We start from the raw sequence: 23304 nt of genomic DNA, 5'->3' as shown, positions 1-23304 counted from the left end.
CTCAGCTTTGAAGCCGGACAAGGTCTAGGTTTGATTGCTAGCTTTGCCCCAATATTCTCACCAGGCAACTCTAAATAACTGACTTCACCTAACCATATTTCAATGTCCTTCCTTAACTGGGAAAGGATTATCTGTGGAGGTTCTAATACAAAAATACATATAAAACACTGGAACCTAAGTGCCTAAGTATTAGGGCCCAGCCCAGTCCTGTGGTCAGCTTCAAGTTGTAACGTATGTCAGAGGAAAACAATAACTGTAACTTATCAAAAGTTTCTACCTGTAGAATTGATGGTGACTACTATTTCAAAAATGTGTCCTTATATGTAGTTAATATAAAAGGTAAGAAAGACCATGTTGTGGGATTTGTTGACAGTAACAAGAAAAATATGCCTCCCAGCAGTGGAGATGGTCTGGAAAGCATTTGTCCTACCAATGCCAAGTAACAGTGATGGTAGAGGCAGAGGCAGAGACACCAAAAAGAGTGTGATGGTGAGGGACATGCATTTTAATTTCAGTCGGGTATGTAGGTTTAAGTCCGGCCTCTAACACTTACTAAATCTCTGACCCTGAGCAAATTATTTTTTATTTTCTAAGATTTTTTTTAACTTGTAAAATAGGGGTAACTATAGTCCCTCTCAGACGGTATTGATTGAGTCAAGGATTCAACGAAACAAGGCATGTGAGGCATAAAAAAACATAATACCTGACAAAATAAACACTCAACAGGTATGGGCTATTATTATTAGGAACAATTTTTAATCAATTCATCCATTTAAGTGATAATCACTATGTATCTGTATACTAGGTCCATCGCAAGACAGTGAGGATACAAGGTCCCTTGCTGTGATCTGTCAAATCCCCAAAACTGCCAGTCTCTGATAATTAGAAGCAAGGCTTGTGTTGAGGTAGAACAGATAATCCATATAGCTGACCTAAGAAGGGACAATGAAGATCTGAAGTCTCGGGAGCTACTCGGGAGAAAGCTAGCTACTCCGAGCCAACTCCAACAGGGACACAGAAATCTCCACCTCATTTCCAGCCCTCCCACAGGAAACCAATAAAACAAGGATAGTAAGAATGCCTTAATCTCAGGAGGGCAATAAAGATAGGTGGAAGGAGGAAAAAACAAAACAAAACAAAAACAACCAATCCTATTCTGGACCCAAAACAGTGGTAGAAAGTAATTCCTAGGAAGGCAAAGGGTACCAGGCCAAGAAAGACTGCCCCCACCAGTCCTCAGATTGTAGTGACACCTCAGCTCCTGGGTGGGGCTGCCTTCACAGAAAGGAATAGAGAGGGCATAGAAAATTCAATTCAAATTCCATATTACCATTTTTTAAATGTACTAGAATTGATGGTAGGGGGTATATGTTATACTTAGATCTTTAATCATATTTTCTGCACATGAATTTCTATGTCTACATTGTTATATTTATAACCATATTTAGAAAAGGTACCTCAACCTTCACAGTATATAGACAACTCTAATCTTCTATAGACATGCAAACATACATAAATATTTTATTCTAAAATAGATTCCTTGTTCATGGAAATGCAAACACGAAGCATGAGAAAATTTACAAATGGATTCCTTATCCCCAAAGACCAACATCCACCTCCTGCCATGCCCTTCCTTTTCATCCCCTTGGTTTTAACAATGAATTCCAGGCAGCCTGGTTTGAAGAAATTCACAACCACTCTCTACTCCCGTTACAGCTGCTGGAGATACAGCCCCAGCTTCAAGGCAGAGGCTGCTATGCAGCACCACGCCCCACACACACAGAGAAAGGATGGAAGCCTCACTGAAAATGAAGGATGTACCCCAGGGAAGATCATTCAACCAGAAACAAAAGGGAATCCACTGCAAATCTGGCCCTGGGATTAGGGCACAACCACATTTACTGGAGCTCCTAAGGCAAGTTATCAATGCTGAATTTCCTTATCTTTCCTTAAAGGTGGCTTAAATGATACCTAGAAGAATGGGTGTGGCTCTCAATGTCATGTCACAGGCTGAGTCCAGAAGAAGAACCACTGCAGTATAGGAGGAAAAAATATATATCGGTTCTCTGCCTATCCCAAAGAGGAAAACTAGCAAATATATACTGGATGTTAAAGCAAGTGGCTGATATATATGGCATACCTCCAGCACAGAATAGCATGAGAGCTGTGGTTCAATCTCCTGAGTTGGGGAAATAAGTAAAAATTGAGCTTTTGTCTCAATCAGCTTTTTCTCTTTCTTTTTTTCTTTTTTCTTTCTTTCTTTCTTTTTTTGGATGATAAAATAAGTAAAAATTGAGCTTTTGTCTCAATCAGCTTTTTCTCTTTCTTTTTTTCTTTTTTCTCTCTTTCTTTCTTTTTTTGGATGATAACTTCCACAGCTCTTTGGAAAGACAAGACAGTTGGCACTAGACAATACTGTGCATTGTAAAAGACCCACGATGTTTCTTCAATAATGGAAAGTGAATGCCATCAAGTAGTGGTAAAGGAGGATCGGTTAAAACCCAAAGCCTCTACCAGGCAAAAGGATCCCTGCTGGCCTCAACTCTTCTCCCTGGGGAGTGTTTCTTCCCCAGCACCAGCTGGGAAGCTGGTAGGGGTGGAGTGCATTTGTGTGAAGTGAAGCTCAGTTGCATGAAAAAGGTATGGTGCGGCAAAAGAAATAAACCATTTGACAATAAAACGTTTGTACTAGGGGCAAGGGAGGCTTCTTCCTGCCTGCAGAGGGGAAGGTTCTGCATCTCAATCGCAAACGCACAGGATGTTCCAAGCCTAAGGGAACAAGTGCAAACAGACTCATGCCCACAACAAAACCTGGCGGACCCTGCAAATCAACTACTGTGGCAGGTAAAGCTCTGCCCTAGGGCGGCTGCAGAGCCTCCCAGGGGCCAGCTGATCACTTCCTTTGTTCAGCTTGCAAAGATGGAGTAGTCATCCATTCCCCCACTACACACACACACACACACACACACACACACACACCATCCAATTCACTATAGACAAAGCACAACCGCACTGCTTCGTGCTAAACTAAAAAACGTTAGTTTTTATTTATTCTATTTTTGTAAATGCCCATCCCAGCCTGCCATATGTGCCTATTATTTGGGGGCATCGTTGCAGCGCATCACCACGGAATCCTTGCTGGGCGCCGGTGAAGACGCGGCTTCTGTACCTGATAATGGCACGTCCCCTCTCCACCCCGCCCTAGGCACACCCTAGCGCATCTGACACCCGCTGGTCGCCGCGTCTCGGTCCTGCACACAATGCGTTGAACACTGCATGCACACAGCGTGCGCCCGCGACAGCAAACTAAAATCTGCTCTAAAAACTCGGCCTTTTCTTTGATGTGAAGGAGAAAATAAATGAAAAATGTAAAGTGCATCGAAGGCACACACACACACACAAAGTTGATCATTCCCACGGCAGCCACGTTAGCTGTCCAGTCCCATAAACGATACATTGAAACATGAGTCGGACTGAACGCAGGCAAGAAGGGGAAACGGCGAGGACAGGTGGTCCAGACACTCTGCCACCCTCGCGGCGCAGGGGTCAGAGCCGTGGGGCTGGAGCCGGGAGAGAGGCGCGGTCGGGCTGCCAAGTACCCCTGGGGAAAGGTGTCATCTCTCCAAACCCAGCCTGGCCAAAAGGATCCTTAGACAAAAAGCACGCCTCAACCTGGGGCGGCACAAACCGACACCCCAGGCGGAGCAGGGGTCCTGGGAGAGCCGCGAGCCCCGCGCTCCTGGGGAACTACCGGCGGTGGGAAGGGAGGATAAATAATCCAAAGTTCTCCGCGCCACTGTTTGGGTTTCCTCTTTGTTTTGTTTTCCCCAAACCCCAGGGTCGCTCAGTCTGTGTGGCGCCGGCTGGACTGACCGCCGCGCTCCGCCACCCGGACCCCGGGTCTCTGTCCCTCCCCGGGGACCGAGCCAGGGAAGCCGGCGGGATCCAAGCCGACCCCGCCCGCAGCGCAGCGGACAGGGAGCGAGCGAGGAGGGAGGGAGCGGCGGCGCCCGGACTCACCGTGATCCGCGGGATGTTCTTCTTGCCTTGGTAGGACATGGTGGCGGCGGTGGCTGCAGCGGCTGGCTCCCTCCCTCCTTCTTCTGCTCCGGCTCGCCAGCGCCTTCCTTAGCGCACAGCGCCCCGAGATCAGGTGGAGTGAATGGTGCGCTGGCCGCGCCGCCGCCGCCGCCGCCTCCGCCCGCCTCCGCCCCCCTCCCGGGCTCCGGCGGCGGCTGCCAGAGACAATAGTAAATCTCCCCGGTCCCCCTTTCACCCCCGCCCCCCCACGCACACCCTCCTCCACCCGCGTTCACGCCCGGGTTTTGTTTTTTTTTTCTTTTGCTGTGCCAGCTGGGACCCCATAAGACAAGAATGGCTGATCTGCGACTCCTCCCTCTTCTCTCTTATCCCTATTGATTTTCCTCTTTGCATCTGCCTCACCCACTTTTTCTTTTTCTTCTTTTTTTTTTTTTTTTTTCCCTGATTCGCGAGTGCTGCGGAGCCAGGCTGCTCCACAGCCACCAGGGGGCGCGAGGGGCATTTCGGGAGCGGAGGCCGAGGCCCGGGGGTGGGAGCATTAGCTAGGCCCTCCCGGCCGCCGGGCCGAGTCGCGGGCGCCGCTGCCCCCAGCCAGCCCCTCGTCGGATCTCCTACCTTCCCTGCCCTGGTTTCAGAATGGAGACGGTTCCCGGCTTCCCTCCCGGCACCCGCTCTCCTCCGCCATGGCGCGGGTCGAATGCGGCGGCCGCGCCTTTGTTCGAGAGGAGGGCTGGGCGCCGCCTCTGCTGCTCGCAGGGTGGTAAACAGCTGCGCAGCCCCTTCAAATGCCGGGGACTGGTCCCACTCTGCAACCTGGCGGGCCTGCTGGGGTCCCCAGACCCGGAACATACACATTAGAAAATGGAAAGCCGTGACTCGCTCTCAGAGGCTGCAAGGGGCACGGTAGCAGTGGACTCAACCATTCCCTGTATTTAAAAAATATCCAAGTAGTATCTTCTTAAAGAAACTCCACTGCCTGACTGAGTCTCAGAATCAAAGAAACAACGTGAATGCTGCTCTGGGAGTAAAAAGTAGAAAACACCTGTGGAGTAGGAAGGCAGAAGCCCAGACACGTTCCTGGTGTGCAGCCATGGATTTGGAGTAGAACTGCTATTGCTCCCTGTCAGTAATGAACCACGTGCACTGCTCACAATCCCGAGTTTACTTTAGGCAGGGCTGATAGACGAAGGTTTATATGTTATTACAAGCAAAACCATGGCCCTTCGGCGATAGAATACATTGTCCTTTAGCTACCTGCTAAAATCAAACGGCCAAAGGGAGACATATTTGGAAAGGCCACTGTAGGTGGGGTCTGAGTGGTGGCTGGGGGTGAGGGAGCTCCTTAACTCTCACGAAAAATAATTCCAAACATAAAATTTAAGGAACCAAAAAAGACTTTCTATGCAAAAAAAATTATAAAACCCTTTTAAGACAATTTTCCCACCGCTCCCCAATTGTCAATCTTAATGTCCTATTAAATAGAAATCCTGTATGTCACTAAGCATGACTAAAGCTGTGTGGAGGATCTTGAATTCACGTTTCCATAAGGCAGCCCACTGATGGCAATTCTAGACATCTTGTAATTAAAGTGAAGGCGTGCTTGCGATAAAGAAACTATATAAGGCATCCACAGAAAGAGGATACAGAATACTCCGGCTTGGGCTTCCCATAAACCCGAAACGAACCAAACTGGTCACATAATCCAAGGACACACAAAACCCCCTTAAACACTCCCTCTCAAGTGAGTTAATCCAAGCTTCTGGTTATTTATGGTTAATTGGACTGAATGCAGTCTTCACTAGAAAAGTCCACAGCAGTCTCCACTTTATTTCTGTGATACTCTGGAAAGGAGGATGAATGCCAAGCAAAGATCACCTCCCTACACTCTTGCAAAACACAAGGGGGAATAAAAAGACTGGGCCAAAGGCACGCCCTAAACATTTTGCTTTGTTCTTAAAGCATAAGTGCTGAGACCACTAGCCAAGAGTTGTGAAATTACAAAGCATTCTGGGGATTGGCATGCAAATGTGCAGGATTATATTTAGAGCAGAGTAAAAGGAGAATTAACTACATACTATGGAAACCAGCAGAGCCCTCTCTCTCTGCATCTTTCCTGTAGATTTTACTGCCCCAAACTTGCTGGAAAGGATCTTGCACATTTTTCTTAAGAAAAGCAAAAATATGTAGGGGACATTTACAATCCTAAAAAAAAAAAAATCACTGCTGCTTTTTTTTTTTTAATTTTACAAGTTTCTTTGCCTTTCTTACATCTGAGTTATCTCCTCTGTTACCGTCATTATAATCCAGAACACTCTTTACTAAATAGCTTTATACCATATTTTTGATCACTTGATTGTGTGTGTGTGTGTGTGTGTGTGTGTGTGTTGTTTCAAATAACAAGACTTGGTTAAGCTTTTCTGAGGTCAGATTTGCATGCAAGAGGCCATGCTGAATGGCAATTGCAATGTGTACTTCTGGATCCGACTGCTGTGACCAGCCAGACACAGAAACACGGCAAATTGATTCAAGCTGTTGCCATCATCAGAAATGTACAACAAACACTATTTTCCTTGTTTCATCCCCTTCAATTATCTTTCACTTTCTTGAACCAAAATAAAGCCTCTAAGACGAATTTGAAGGAAAAAGTCTTCCTTGGCTATAAGAAAGGCAGCCATCAACACAGGATGCCTCTGTGTCTGGCCAAGAGAGAGAAGAATGGAACCAGTATGGATGTTTTCCACAGTAGAATGACTCTGAATGGTTTTCCTTGGATACACAGCAGTGCTTGGCTTTAGGTATCTCAGGAAACTGTGAAAGAGGGAGAGGAAGACACAGAAATAGAGACTTGATTTACAGTCCCAAAGAAACTTAATTTTGGCTTCCACACTTGCCACACCCCAGATTTCCACACTTAAATCGATGGGTACTCCATTCCAGTTGCTCAGGCCAAAGGTTTGGCACCATGCTTGATTTCTCTCCTTCAATCATGCCCCTACTCTCCATAGACAATCTTTCAGCACATGCTACTGATTCTATTTTTTCTTTTTTTTTTTTTTTTTGAGACGGAGTCTCGCTCTTGTCGTCCAGGCTGGAGTGCAGTGGGGTGATCTCAGCTCACAGCAACCTCTGCCTCCCAGGTTCAAGCAATTCTCCTGTCTCAGCCTCCTGAGTAGCTGGGATTTACAGGTGCCCGCCACCATGCCTGGCTAATTTTTATACTTTTAGTAGAGACGGGGTTTCACCATGTTGGCCATGCTGGTCTCGAACTCCTGACCTCGTGTGATCTGCTTGCCTCAGCCTCCCAAAGTGCTGGGATTACAGGCACGAACCACCGCACCCAGCCAGTTCTATCTTTTAAATGTATCCGGACTATGGTCTCCTCTCATGATTTGCAAATTTCTTCCTGTGTTTAGCCATCATTTAGCTATCACCTGAATTATTGTAACCTCCGAACTGGGTTCTCTTCCTCACCATCACCCATTCATTCATTCATTCATTCATTCTCAAAATATTCACACAGTATTTACCTTGTGCTTACTATGTGCCATTATTTTTATCGGTGTTAGTGCAATGGAGGTGAATAATAAGTCCCAAATATCATGGAGTTTACTCAGTATTCTTCTTCTTATATAATAATAACGCATATCCTTATTACTTTCCACCTGTCACTTGTAGCCCCCTTTCCTGCTTTATCTTCATAATACTTTTTACCACATGACATATTAATTTATTATTGGGTATTCTCCCCATCACCAGAATATAAGCTATTTGAGGGTATGTGATGTGTCTGTTTATTTACTGAGTGCCTGAAATAGAGCCTTGTCCGTAGGAATTGCTCAATAATTATTAGGGGAGTGAATGTAAGAATTTTTAAAAACTGCATCTGGAGAAAGATTAAATAGGTGAAGAAGAACTTTTCTGGAACTAAAGGGCATGTAGTTAGAATGTAGATTTTACAGTATCTATTTTTGCTTCTCTTTGTATTTTTATTTTTATTTTTTTATTTTTTTTTATTTTTTTTATTTTTTTTTTTGAGACAGAGTCTCGCTCTGTCGCCCGGGCTGGAGTGCAGTGGCGCAATCTCGGCTCACTGCAAGCTCTGCCTCCCGGGTTCACGCCATTCTCCTGCCTCAGCCTCCAAGTAGCTGGGACTACAGGCGCCCGCCACCGCGCCCGGCTAATTTTTTTTTTTGTATTTTTTAGTAGAGACGGGGTTTCACCGTGGTCTCGATCTCCTGACCTCGTGATCCGCCCGCCTCGGCCTCCCAAAGTGCTGGGATTACAAGCGTGAGCCACCGCGCCCGGCCCTTCTCTTTGTATTTTTAGAGTTTCCTGATTCTAGATTTCAGAGCAGATGAGTTAAGATGGCGAAGAATCACTTTGCTAATATGATACAGTCCAAAAATTTTAGCGCAACATATGGGCCAAAGAAAGGCTCAGTAGAGTGGAATTGGTACCTGGGCACTGATTAGTTTTATGCCAATGAGGCTGATTCAGTCAGGAGAGGAAACTTTATGAGGCAGGAGAGAAGTAGGTCAATGGCTCTACGAAAGTTCTGGAATAGGCAACTCAGGTGACATTTATTGTTTGAGTGGAAGGCTTGCCCCTAGCTAGAAACAAGACTGATTCTTCCACAGTCACTGAAGAGGAGAATATCTTCACACAGAGTCCAGTAGCTGGGTATATTTCTGGGAAGGACTTCATGGAATTTGTCTTCTGACTCCATCTATTTTTTCTGCCATCAGCTAAGACCGTCTAGGGAAGAAGGTACTGGGAGAGGGAGGAGGAGTTCATATGAAAATCATTTTCCAGTACAGTAAAGGAACTAGGAAAATATGGCATGATTATCCGGCAGTGTCAGATGCGTGTTAACCAGAGCAACTCCATCTTGAATAAGAGCTATGTAAAATGAAGCCGAGACCTGAGACCTACTGGGCTGCATTCCCAGATGGTTAAGGCATTCTAAGTCACAGGATGAGACAGGAGGTCGGCACAAGATACAGGGCATAAAGACCTTCCTGATAAAACAGGTTGCAGTAAAGAAGCTGGCTAAATCCCACCAAAACCAAGATGGCGACGAGAGTAACCTCTGGTCGTCCTCACTGCTACACTCCCACCAGCGCCATGACAGTTTACAAATGCCATGGCAACGTCGGAAGTAACCCTATATGGTCTAAAAAGGGGAGGCATGAATAATCCACCCCTTGTTTAGCATATCAACAAGAAAGAATCATAAAAACTGGCAACCAGCAGCCCTCAGGGCTGCTCTGTCTATGAAGCAGCCACTCTTTTGTTCCTTTACTTTCTTAATACGCTTGCTTTCATTACTCTATGGACTCACCCTGAATTCTTTCTTGCGCAAGATCCAAGAACCCTCTCTTAGGGTCTGGATCGAGACCCCTTTCCTGTAATAGCAGCAGTAAGGATTCCCTTCAAACGGTGGCCATAAATTTAAAGAGACCAGTAAGCCTGGTTGCGGATGTTCCTCCAGCCACTTACAGTAGCATATGTGCAGGCAAGGAGCAGGTAGGGTGTGGAATTGAATGTGGGCTCTTTTAGATGAGTGCTGAGAAGTGAGAGAAAAACTCAAGGGAATTGAGGATGAAGCAAGGGATCTAAGCTGCTTAAGAGAGCAGGGAGAACACAGTGTACAGGGAAATAAAGGACAGTGAACATACTGAAGATTAAGTAAGATTATTCTCATAAAGCTCTTAGCCCAAAGTAAGTCAAGTTAATTAAATGGCAGCTACTCCTAACACTATTTTTAATAGTTTGATTTTTTTTTTTTTGCTAAACTTATTTATGCCAGGAACTATGTCTCATTTGTCTTTGTAGCCCCCAGCTCTTTTACAGTGCTTGGAGTAGAGTAGAATCAATGGGAAAAGGGGGAGATTGACTGAACAGGCAGGGGAGAAAGTCCAGAATATTCTCTGTCCTTTAATCTCCAAAACATTTAAAATAAGGACCTAGCCATTTACCTAGTTTTGACCATTAAAAATATTTTTTACTTTCTAAAAATACATTTATATGTTGCTATCTTAATATGAGAAAACATTTCCCCCTTGGTCCTGATTTGAAAAATTCAGAAAAAAAAAAGTTCTAAAATAAATATAGAAGAGTTTTGAAGGGGAAAATGTATATACTAGGCCTATGTGAAATATATAGTCTATTCTTATATTACGTAAATAAACATTTAATCTTAGAGCTGCCAGTTAAGCATTTGGGTCCATTAATTTTACCTACAATCCAAACAAAGGAAATCTCAGTCATGTAATTCCAGTGTTACAGAATGAAAACCAAAGAGGTGAGTCACCTGCTATTATTAGATGTCTACATATTGAATACAGAAATAAACTGGTAAACAAACTAACCTTGGATACACATAAACCAAAAAAAAAAAAAAATACAGTCACAGAAAAGTATTCCCACTGGCTGATTCCAAAATCAAGCTTACGCTAGCTTAAGCAAAGGTATGCAATCCTACGTCTCCCTAGATAGAGTTTCTCATTCTTTTCTTCAGTAATCATTGAGTTTGAAGGATTCTGACCTGCTCCATCAGCTCTGATGGCAACTCATATCAAAGCCAAAGGCTAGAGTTAGAAGATGAGGTTGCGAGAGGCTGGGCGGTTTGGGAGGCCGAGGTGGGTGGATCACGAGGTCAGGAGATCAAGACCATCCTGGCTAATATGGTGAAACCCCATCTCTACTCAAAATACAAAAAATTAGCCAGGCGAGGTTGCGGTCGCCTGTAGTCCCAGCTATGTTGGGAGGCTGAGGCAGGAGAATGGTGTGAACCTGGGAGGCGGACCTTACAGTGAGCCGAGATGGAGCCACTGCACTCCAGGCTGGGCAACAGAACGAGACTCTGTCTCAGAAAAAAAAAAAAAGATGAGGTTGTGAGATAAGGATAAGTTATTGTATGCTGATCTTCATCTCTGGCCCAGCATGTTAGACACAAAAGTGAAGTTACATTCATACAGAGGGGAAAAACTCTTGACAGCTCTGCCTTAGGCATCATGGGGAGAGACACTATAGTCTGATGAACTTATCTGAACTTCAGAAATTTTAGAAAATACTTTATTTCTCCAAAGTTGCTGATGTGAATTATCTTTCAGCAAGGAATCCCAGGTTTTTCGGCTATATATGTGCATGGGTTTGGGAAAGAAGGCAGTCTAATGTGTACCATTCCCCCAAAAGGTCCATGTCCTAATCCCAGACCTATGAAGATGTCACCTTACATGACAAAGGGATTTTGTGATTAAGTTAAGGATCTTGACAAGGGGAGATTATCCTAGATTATTCAGGCAGTCCCAGTGTAATCACAAGGGTCCTGATAAAGGGAGGAAGGAGGCAGGAGACTCAAAAAGAGCGGGAGTTGTGTTAAAGAAAGCAAGAGTCACTGTGTCTAGACACCAGTATCTGTCTGTGTTTAGACAACCAAGGGTGTCAGATGCAGCCATGAGCCAAGGAATGTAGGCAGCTCTGCTAACACTTTGAATTTAGCCCCATAGACACAATTTAGATTTTTGACTTCCAGAACAGTAAGAAAATAACTCTGTACTGTCCTAAACCTCTAAGTATGTGGTAATTTGTTACAGTAGAAATAGGAAACTAATATAGATAGTAATCAAAATAAATCAAAGATAAGTGATCAGGAGACTGAGGGGAATCACTTCACTAAAAAGTAATAATCCCTTGCCCAAATTCTGGATCTGAGCTAGTTTTCAGGCTTGCAATCCATTAATTGAAGGAAAAGCCAGTTCGTCAGTAGGAAGGAGCCTGCAACGCCATGCCTAATGTACAAGGTAATCTTGACTCCCACACAAGTACCAATAGGAGAATCATAATTTAGACGCCTAGTCCTCCTACAAGAGGTCCTATTGATACAGGAGATAGAAAGAAATTATTTAGGCAGATAGAGTAAAAGAGTCCTGGTCAAGGCTTCCCTTCTAACAAAAAGTAGCCCAAGAAAAGCAGCCTGGAAAATCAAGTTGCAAACATAGATAAGCAGCCTGGAAGCTTGCACGGGTGAATGTTGGGAGCTGTGCCAACAGAAAAGGGCTACCTGGGGGGCCAGGCATGGTCAACATGGAGGCACCATTTTCCCTTTTGTTACCATGTGTATAGTAAAGGAATAAGAAACATGGCGCTAGCAAGGCAGAGAACCATCTGCATAAAAACAGATTAGGGTCGGGGAGGCCAGTTTCTGATGCCCTCTGCAATGGCATACCTAGTCCTAACCAGGTTTTCATGCCTTATGCAAATGGCACACCTGGTCCAACCAATCTTTTGTGCCCTATGTAAATCAGACACCACCTCCTCAGGCTCACCTATAAAACCCCTGCATTTCACCACAGACCCAGAAAACCCACTTGGGACCCCTCTCTCTGCAGCAGAGAGAGCTATTCTCTTTCTTTTGCCTATTAAACTTCCACTCTCAACCTTACTCTTTGTGTGTCCATGTCTTAGTTTTCCATGGCCGTGAGACAACGAATCTCAGGTATCACCCCAGAAAACGATGCTGCTTCACTATGGCCACCTACTAATGCCACTGTAAAGTGGGAAGGGAGACTGGCAGATACAGGTTCCCAATTGACATTGATACCCAGAGCTGAAGTATCAACATAGCTCCTCTGTTGGAGTAGAGATGTGTAGAGGCCAGGTACTGAGTGGACTCTTGGTCTACATTTGGCTTACATTTGGCTTTTGGGTTCACTGATCGACCTAGCAGTCATTTTCACAGACCACCATTGATTAATTGGAATAGACAAATATGGCAATTAGCACAACTTCGACACTGGTTTCTTAGTCTCTGGGGTAAGAGCCATCAAGTAGGGAAGACCAAGCAGAAGGCTCCAAAACCGAACCCCTACCCCACCCAAGATAGAGAGTAAATAAAAAAATTTGTTTTATCCTAAGGGAATGGCAGAGGTTAGCAGCACAGTTAAAGACGTGAAGGATGCAGGGCTGCCAGTCTCCATCACATCACCATTTAATTCACTAGTCTGGATGTCACAAAAGCCTGGCAAATACCAGAGCATGACTCAATCAAGAGCCTAAACCTAAGCTGCTATGATATTTTTCTAGAGCAAATGGCCTCAAGTACGTTGTACATAGCCACTGACCTAGCAAATGAGTCCTGTTTCATCAGAAAAGAAGATCAAAAGCAGATTGCACACCCTTGGAACAGAAAAACAGTACACATGAACAATCTTTTTTTTTTTTTTTTTTTTTTTTTTTTTGAGACGGAGTCTTGCTCTGTCACCCAGGCTGGAGTGCAGTGGCACAATCTCGGCTCACCACATGAACAATCTTGACTTAAGGCTATGTTAATTATCCTTTCCTCCACCATAATATAGTCTGAAAGATCTAGATTGTCTGGACATCTTAAAGAACATCCCAGTAATATACTTTATTGATAACATCATGAAAATATGACTAGATGAGCAAGAAATGACAAGTACATTGAAGGCTTTAGTAACGCACATGAACTCTTATCTAGAGAATGGAAGATAAAGATAAATCTACAAAGATTCAGGGGCCTGATATCTCAGATTGGGCATGCCACAACTTCTTTCAGAGTAAAGGACAAATTATTCCATTAGGGAACTCCTGCAATGAAGGAAGCACAAAGCCTGGTAGGTCTCTTCAGGTTTTAGAGACAACATATTCCATATTCCAAAATGTGTTACAACCCACATACACAGAAGGCTGTCAGTTTTGAGTGACACCTGGAATTGGAAAGAGTTCTATAACAGATCTGGCTGCAGTGTAAACAGCCCAACCACTTTGGCCATATGATTCAATGACTCCTATGTTATTGGAGATATTTGTGGGAAAAAAAGCCACGTGGATGTCATACAAATACCAATAGGAGAATCATATTTAGACTCCTAGGACTCTGGAACCAGAAAATTACACACTATCTGAAAAATAGTTCCTTCTGGACCCTGGTAAAGACAGAAGCCCTTATCAGGGTCATCAAGTGACCATGCAGCCACAAATGCCCAGCACAAGGTTCTGTCAGGTTCAACATGTTATAAGAGCAGGTGGGCCTAGCAGCAATTCACTGCAGATGGAAGTGATACATCCAGGATTGGCCATGAGAAATGCTGAAGGGCATAAGTAGGCCACCTGAGCAGGTGGTCTAGTCTCCCATGTCATCCACTACTTTTGCTCCAGTACCTTTCTGTTAGCACACACCTGTGGCCCTTATGATCAGCTGATGGAGGAGAAAAAAATCTGAGCCTGGTTTACAGGTAGGCCATCTTGGTGAGTAGAGCAAGCTGAAAATAGACCATGGCCACATGACAGCCCCATTCAGGAGTGGTGCTGAAAGACAACAATGAGGAGATATTTTCCTATGGCTTCAGACAGTGCACCTAGCTATCTACCTTATATGAAACGAAAAAAAAAACGTGGCTTAAGATTATATACAGACTCCTAGGCAGCATCGACTGGGGCCTGGAAGGGGAAAGATTGAAAGATCAAGGAAAAGAAGGTCGTGGGTAGAAGCAGATGGGTGGACCTACGGGAATGGGCATGAAGAGTGAAGATACATGTATTGCATTGTTAACACCCTCCAGAGGGCATCCATCACAGAAGAGGCACTAAACCATGAGGTACATAAAGTGACCCTGTTAGTTGACATCTGCCAGACTCTGCCATCAGCAGCCCCAATGTGGCACAATGGGCACATGATTAGAGTAGGCACAGTGACAGGGCTAGAGGCAATGCAGGGAACCGACCAATGCTGATTCAGCTACTGGTGCTGTCAAATGTCCATCACGCCAGCAAGAGAGAGCAACCCTACTTCCCAATCTGGCACCATCCCTTAAAGATACAAGCAGCCACTTGGTGACAAGTTGAATACACTGGGCCCCTTTCATACTGGAAGGCACAGGGATTCATTTTTACAGAAATGAACACATTCTAGGCACAGATTTGCCTTTGCTGCTGCTAGGGCCTCAGTCAACACCACTATTTGAGGGCTTAAGGAGAGTCTGATTAACTGGCACAGGATCCCACAAAACATCACATGAGACCAATGGGCCCACTCAATAACAAATGAGATACAAGAAAGGCCACATGACCACAGGATCCACAGTTATATCAAATACCATTTTAACCAGAAGCTACCATCCTGAGTGTGAAGGAATGGCCTATTGAAGGGACAACCGAATCTCCAATTCAGAGAGGAGTCTGTGCAAGGATAGGGCGCCATCCTCCAGGGTGCACTGGACATTTTACATCAATGCACTTTATATGGTGCTGTGTCCCAAAAGGAAGAATACATGAATGCAAGAACCAAGGGGAAGAAGCAACAGTGATCCCTTTTACCTTCACTCCCAGAGACCCAACTCGAAATACATGCTTTCCACTTCTGCAGTTCAGGGTTATTTAGTGTCTTTTCACCGAGGAGAACTGTTTCCACCAGGGGGCATAGCAAGAACCCTACTGAACTCTAAGTTGCAGCAGCTACCTGTGTACTTCGGGCTCATGGGCCCAGAGTCTGTAAACAGACAAGGAGAGTCAGCATCCTTGTAGGACCCTGATTATCAGGAGAAGGTAAGGCTGCTGTTACACAATAAAAGAAAGGAAGAGTACGTATAGCACCTTTGTGAACTACATGGGTTCTTATAGGTACTATCTTGCCCGGCATTAATGGTATAGACAAGGACATCAGCCATAATGTACTTGAGCCTGAGAAAGGCATGGTGACCAGGGTCTCTGCACCTTCCATGTCCTAACACCAGGCAAACCATCTGGACCAGTGAAGGTACTAGCTAAGAGTGAGGAGCATCTATAATGGTCAGTAGAGGACAATAATGGGTCTTACTGTGGTCTTAAGACCAGCTGTGGAAAAAGAGGCCCTGAGACCTCCCAAGAGAAGAGACCCTAAATCCTGGAGTTTTTGCTCCCTGAACCTATACACAGAAGTAAATCTGAGGTCAGCTGTGGTGGCTCATGTTTGTAATCCTAGCTCTTTGGGAGGGCAAAGGGAGAGAATTGCTTGAGCCCAGGAGTTCAGGAGTAGCCCAGCCAACATAGCTTTTTCTCTACAAAAGTTTTAAAAATTAGCTGAATATGGTGGCACATGCCTGTAATTCTAGCTACTTGGGAGGCTAAAATAGGAGGATTAGTTGAGCCCAGGAGGTCAAGGCTGCAGTGAGCTGTGATCACACTACTGCACTCCAGCCTGGACAAGAGAGTGAGATCCTGTCTCTCTCAAAAAATAAATAAATAAATAAACAAAAAACAAAACGACAACAACCAGGAAGTGAATCTGAGCTATGTGAAGAGTGGTCTGTAGTAGACATTTGGTATTCTACCCAGGTCCCTTTTTTTTTTGACGGAGCCTCACACTGTTGCCCAGGCTGGAGTGCAGTGGCATAATCTTGGCTCACTGCAAACTCCACCTCCCGGATTCAAGCGATTCTCCTGCCTCAGCCTCCCAAGTAGTTGGGAATACAGGTGCCTGCCACCACGCCTGGCTAATTTTTGTATTTTTAGTAGAGACTGGGTTTCACTGTGTTGGCCAGGGTGGTCTCGAGCCCCTGACCTCAGGTGATCCACCCGCCTTGGCCTCCCAAAGTGCTGAGATTACAGGGGTGAGCCACTGTTCCTGGCCCCTGGTCCCTTAAGACTAAGGGATTTATTACCCTGGGTGCTCTCAACCCTCAGCTGTCAGCCTTTTCTGAAAATTGCGCCTGTCTAAAGCATCCCACCAACCCAGGGCATATGACCCGATAGTTGATCAATGTGAGCACACAGAGGCCTGGCCTCCTAGTCAAAAAAGGAGAAGAATTCTAAAGGGTTATCCCAGTATCATGCCTGCCTATAAGGTCATATAAGGTCTGCTGAAGTGTTTGTTAAGACCACAACACATCTTAACTTGTCCCTCTCCCTGATCCTTCTTTTTCTCTTCCCTTCCACAGATGTTGATCCAGGAACACTCCCGAATAAACTTCCTTCATCCTATTCTTCTTTTCAGATCTGCTTCCCGGGATACTCAGCCAGCAACAGTGAGATTGATATTAAATAAATATGTACATGGACAGACGTTTTTTATTTAGCCAGTATTTTAAATTTTATAGATTTCACACTCACTTTTATATTTCTTTAAAAATTAAGAGACCTGGCAATTCTGGGCTCATAGACACACATCAGTGCCCATTAGCTAGAGTAAAATATTGGCTGCCTGTTGACAGAATATGTATTCTCCAATTAGCCATAATGTCTGTTGCTTCCTCTTCCTTTACATGGGGTTTGCTGCCATTTATTTATGCCCCTGCCTGGTTTATGGTCATCTGAATTTCTGACATCAGAAATTTAGAGACTGTTGAGTTATTTAGGAATTGGAGAATAGGGAGTCTGTGTCTCAAATGTGAAGGGTGTTGTATTCTGAAGGTGTCTTTGATATCTGTTCAGAATTAAGATGGCAGTGAGTTATCTCCAGGGAACTACCTCCTTTCCAGCCCACCCTCACTCCCTCCGCCCGCACTGAGCCCTAAACCACAAGACTGAATCCCGGAACTACCTGCACCCTGTCTGTTAAAAGCCTGTCTGAGAACATGCGCCAGAGCTGCTGAATCTTCAGTTAAGTGCAGTCAATTTCACCCTTGGGTGAATGGAAGCACAGGTGATTGAGTTCAGATCCCTTCCTGAATAGCACAACAGTTCACTCCCAGAAGGATGTGAAACTCACTCCTGGATGGGGGAGTCAGAACAGCAAGCCAACCCCTAAGTGCGAGGCTGCAATCCCACTTTGTATTTTGCAGGCTTCCCCTCCATCTCCAGGAAGGGACTTTGGCTGTGTTGTTTGTGTTTTTCCCTCCTGTTTCCTGTACTCAGCTATAGCAAATGCTCCAGGGCAGTTGGCCTCATTAGTTCTGGCTCCCTGTTCTGCGGGGCAAAGTAGGGATGGCAGAGACACATGTCTGAGGGTCTAGACACAGATTGCACCGAGCAACTTACCCAAGGAGCCCTGGGGTGAGAAACAGGCACCTCTAGCAAATGGAGTGTCAACAAATGAGTACTTTTTGTTGACTCGGCCACCTCTGCACACTGATCCCAAATGGGACCCTAGATTTCTAAGCTCAGGGGGTCCAGTGACCTGAGCTCACCTGGCCTCAAGCAGAGTACTTAGATAGTTTAAAGGGCCAGGCACTTATTTTTTCACTGGAGACATAAACATAAGAGGCAAAAAACAGAAATAGAGAAAGCTGTTAGATTTTCCAAATTTGTTTCAAGTTATTTGACTTTGGAATTAACAACCTGAAAAACCTTAGCCTTACTTGCCTCACCTATTAAAGTAGCTGGTAGAATAGCTGAGTGGATATGCTGACACAAAAAAGGGGAAACAGGTCTTATGAAACAGAAAGATGGGTTGATTCATTTGAAAGGAGTTGCTGGTGTATATCATTATAGTATAGGATAATTAAAAGAATAGATTTTGAAGTCCCTATAGCAGTGAGTGGATGGAAAATGAAGGAACCCTGCCCAACCTGGCCCCTAGTCAAATACTAATCTTGCCTCTCTGTTGTAATCGTACACCAAATTAGATAAGGACCTTCTGGACTGAATTTATTAATAGAGCACATATACAGAACGCCTTCCAAGAAGGCATACACAATTAATGCATATTTTAACAAGTAACCAAGTCTTGTTTTCAGTACCTCACAGCTACAAACAATTTACACGGACCTCCAAAAACATCAAGGTAAAAGAGATGAATCATTTTGTGTTATTGACACTTCATTAGTTTATACCTTTCATGGGGATTGTCTTAGTCCATTCCTGCTGCTATAACAAAATATCTTAGACTGGGTAATGTACAAACAACAGAAATTTATTTCTCACAGTTCTGGAGGCTGAAAAGTCTGAGGTTAAGGCACCAGCAGATTCTGTGTCTGGTGAGCGCCTCATGGATGGCGCCTTCTAGGTCCTCACCTGGCTGAATGGGCAAGACAGCTCCCTTGAACTTCTTTTACAAGGGCACTAACTGCATTCGTGAGGGCAGAGCCTTATTGACTTAATCACTTCCCAAAAGGCCTACTCCTTAAAACTGTCACATTGGATTTTAGGTTCCAAAATACAAATTAAGTTCCAACATATAAATTTCCAACACCAACATTTGGACCATAGCAGTGATCCTTTATAATGCATAAAAAGGTCCTAGTTAATAGAACAATGGCTCTATTGTAATGAGGGTTTTAAGCTAATGCCACTATGGAAAACAATGATTTTTAACACTCACATATCTTTGACTCACTCAGCCTTAATTAAAATTAAAGTTAAAAGCAGGCACTACTTTCTTTTCCAAGGAGGAGTCCTGGAAATCACTTGTAGAGCTAGCTTTAAGAAACCACTATTACAAATGATTTCACAACTACAATGCACTGGATTTGAAATTTGCCTTTGTTTAGAAAGATAAGAGGAAAGCTCAGTGGATGTTTATACATTTACTACAGAATTTAAGTTAAATCTATAGTTAGTCTTTATTTTGTCACCACAAAGTTAAACTTCTCTTTATGTCCCCTGACTAAAAACCTGCAGAGAACTTCTTGTAATACTGAAAGCCTATTTTAATAGGTCCAAGGTCTCCCCACTTAACTCTCTGTGACTGTAAAAGACTATGGCAAGAAACTAGATCATCAGAAAGTTTGTTGTAAAAGAACCTACTCTGTAAAGGTAGAAACTATGTTTTGCCATAGAAAGTTGATTTGACTCATTAACTTAATAATGATTTTTTTCTTTTATATATATGTATATATTTTTATTATACTTTAAGTTCTGGGGTACATGTGCACAATGTGCAGGTTTGTTACATATGTATACATGTGCCATGTTGGTGTGCTGCACCCATTACCTAATGTAAATAATGATTGTTTTATTATGACCTTGCAAGTTGAGTTTTCTTTAGGATCCAAAGATGTTAAGAGCCAATGGACAGCAATAATGATATTCATATTAAATTTTTTTCAAGTAAAATAGAAAAGAACTAGCCAATTAAGTTGAGAATACAATGTACGCTATTTTCCACGACAACACCAATAAAACAGAAGAATATCCGAGGCAGCCAATCACCCACCACCAGGGACAGAATGGCAGACTCCTCTGCCAAAATTCTTATGACCACTGGGGCACCCTCAAGCGAACACCACACGTTGGTAGCCTTGGCCAGTCCCTGGCTCTGGAGCTGTTTGCTTGATGTCAGTAATTTTCTCCTTCTCCAGTAATACTCTGCATCACTGATGGCAGCTGTGGAGCAATATCAATACACCTCCTTGACTGCTCTTTAGGTCCCCTTGCTTTCCTCCCTACTTGGCAAGAGGCCACTTGTTGCCCTGATAGGGCCCAGGTGAGAGGATATATCATGGAGCTCAGAAATGGAATCCAACTCTGCTAGTCACACAAACCAGTGTTTAAATTCTAGCTCTGCTGTAGCAACTGTGGTGCCCCACACAAGTTCTTTTAAACTCAGTTTTCTCCTCAATGAAATAGGGATAATATGGTTAAGTTAGATAGCATGAAGATTAGGTAAAATGTTGGAGAGGTCCTGATATTCTGGGAATGCTCCAATAAACTGGACTATTTAATCAGATTAATTAAAATATTGCATGATGTTGCCCAAGGCACAGAATGTTATTGAGTGAACCCAATCAAAAGAGAGCCAAAAGGTGAACCTCCAAAAATTCCATGGATATATATATTTTTTTGCACATTTTTCTGGGAAGAAGAATCTCTAGTTTTCTTCAGATTCTCAAAGGGTGCATGACCCCAAAGAGGTCACCCATTCTCACTGGTATAATATTGCTTCCCAATCCTTAGCTCTAGCCAGCCCTCTCCTCTTAGCCTCAGTATCATACATCTAACTGCATACAGGATGTTTCCACCTAGGTGATCCACAAGTGCCTCAGTTACAATACAGTGGCCCCTATGGTGCACCATCTTGTTCCTTCAGGAATAAAGGGCTTATGACTCCAGCTTCTGCAAGAGCTACTGGCAGAAGGCTCTCAGTTGTCAGCCACCTTTGGACATTGCTTCAGCTAAAGACATCTATTTTGTCTGAGACGTCACTGCCTTGAGGGGTGACCCACATGCAATGATACCAATGAGGAGTTGTAAAGGCCTGACCCTTATCCCAACCCAGGAGCAAGCTGAAGGTTCATCCTCTCTTTGCAACTCCCTTCAGGGTCAGCTGAGGTGTCCACTGAGGCGGCCTTCTCCCTCTACCCAATTCTGCCTCCATCTCCTTCCTTTTCTTCCCTTCGCTGGTGTTGACCTTCAGAGCACTCCCTAATAAGCCTTCTGCATATTATTCTTGGTATTATAATCTACTTTCTAGGGCACCTAGAGCACTAAACAAGTCTAAAATAGATTCCAGAAACTTCTCTTTACCTTTTCCGGTGCTCTGTAGCTTAGCTGGTGACACCTCCCTTCATCTGGTCATCTTCACTGGAAACCTAGGTCTCAGTGCTTGGTCCTTTTCCACTGTCTCCTCCCTCTGTCTGGACCAACCTCAACCAGTTTATCTCCTTCTTGTCTTTCAGGTCCCATCTTAAATTGTCACTTTCCCACTTACCTGTAAGTGAGTCTCCAATCATTCCTCAGTACTCTCAGGCTAAAACCCAAGATTCTTGATACGATGTTTGACACTCTCCACACTTGACCTCTGCTCATCTCTGTGGCTTCATCTCTCTTCACTCCTAACTTGCATTTTATGTCCCAGTAACCCTAGGAACTAAGCGTTCCTTTCTCACATCCTGCTGTTTCCTGCCTCAAGCACTTGCCCAAATCATACCCTCTGCCTGAAATGACTGTAACCCTTTCTGACTTGGGAAACTCCAATCCTTTAACACTCAGCTCAGGCATTATCTCTTCCAGAAAGCTTTTTCTGACATCTATGCAGTTTCCCCTGGTGCTTCTCAGAGCCCTGCTGACCTCAGTCCTGCACCTATAAGGTATGTTATAATGATCTGTTTTGCTTACCACTTCCCTTGCACTCCTTGAGGATGGGGCTGTGTTTACTCATCACTGTATCCCCAGTGCCCAACATAGTGCCTGGAATATAGACAAAGACACTCAAGGGATACACACTGAGTGACTGCCTTGAATAAATACATATAAACATGCATATATGCTACATACATGCATGCATGCATATATGCTACATACATGCATGCATGCATATATGCTACATACATGCATGCATGCCTACATACATACATGCATAAAGAAACTCAAACCAAATGCAAACACTGTTGAAGGCAGAATCCTAAAGTACTAATGGGGTGGAGGAAAGTTCTGGATAGACTCCTGGCATATTAACAGGATATCATCTAGATTGACCACTGTATTAGTAAAAACAACTTATTAAAAAGTGAACAATAATCTCAGTAAAACTATTGAGAAAAAAAAGAACAATGATTCAGATGTAAGCCTCCAGCTAGGCTAGAATCAGGATGTCAGCTACAGTCTGTCTTTGACCCTCTGAGGCTATACTGTGATTCTCTCTAATCCTCTATTTACATTAGTTTCCTCTCCACATTTGGCCACTCCATGCTTCTTCATTCTAATCTCAGTGACAGAATAAAATGAGTATCTCTTGGTCCCAATTTCCAACTGGAAAGAATTTGATTGACTCTGCTTGGGTCAGTGATTACAATCTAATCACGTATGGAGAAGGGATGGAGGAATTACATAACCTAAACGTGGTGCAAGGTATCCACCCATTTGGACATAAAGGCACTTCTCAGAGAAAAAGGAGCCATTATGATGTTGGCAGAATCCAAAAAGACATCCAATGCATTGGTTCTTACAAAGGCAGATAAGGGTACATAGAAACTCATACATCATTACCAAGGGGAAAAAAATGACAGTGTTAACTTTAGGATAGAAACTCTATAACAAGAGCATGAGAGAATAGATTGAGATAAATTTTGCAAAAGTTATCCTCAAAAGCCTAAATATGCTTGCCTGCCATATGCCAATACATGATTTTAGTCCAGGCGTTTACATCTCTCCCTCTCTCTCTTTCTTCTCCCACTCCTCTCAGGCTTCAAGGTTTCTGTCTCGGGTTGTCTGTTTACACTAGCTTCATTCTTCTTTTCGCTCTTCAAAGAGAGCAATTCTGTGAGACCATCGCAATCAACCTCCATCTTACAGCTGAAGCACATGAGACTAGCTATGGCTTGCCCATGGCCAACACCGTAGTTAGTGATACTATTAGTATGGAGCTCCAACTTCTAATCCAGAGAT

At 44.0% G+C, this 23304-nt stretch overlaps 1 protein-coding gene across 5 annotated transcripts in view; it reads right to left on the bottom strand.

The window, feature by feature from the left end:
• Nucleotides 1-23304, bottom strand: part of DPYSL3 (dihydropyrimidinase like 3) — a 114448-nt gene that overhangs the window by 58431 nt on the left and 32713 nt on the right. The window contains exons 1-2 of one of the 5 annotated variants that reach the window (XM_055285737.2): nucleotides 4657-4761; nucleotides 4021-4127 (exon numbers count right to left, since the gene is read on the bottom strand). The exons of 2 other annotated variants lie outside the window; for them this stretch is intronic. In XM_055285737.2, the coding sequence (XP_055141712.1) occupies nucleotides 4021-4059 (39 nt within the window). In that variant the 5' untranslated portion in view covers nucleotides 4060-4127; nucleotides 4657-4761. Of the gene's footprint in view, nucleotides 1-4020; nucleotides 4602-4656; nucleotides 4920-23304 lie in introns of those variants that run through there. 2 more of the 5 variants (XM_055285739.2, XM_055285736.2) reach the window with 2 other exon arrangements.

The sequence above is a fragment of the Symphalangus syndactylus genome, chromosome 7, assembly GCF_028878055.3.
Source record: "Symphalangus syndactylus isolate Jambi chromosome 7, NHGRI_mSymSyn1-v2.1_pri, whole genome shotgun sequence".
NCBI lineage: Eukaryota > Metazoa > Chordata > Mammalia > Primates > Hylobatidae > Symphalangus > Symphalangus syndactylus.
Note: the sequence above shows the minus strand (reverse complement) of the source record. Positions and strands in the feature narration are given on the sequence as shown.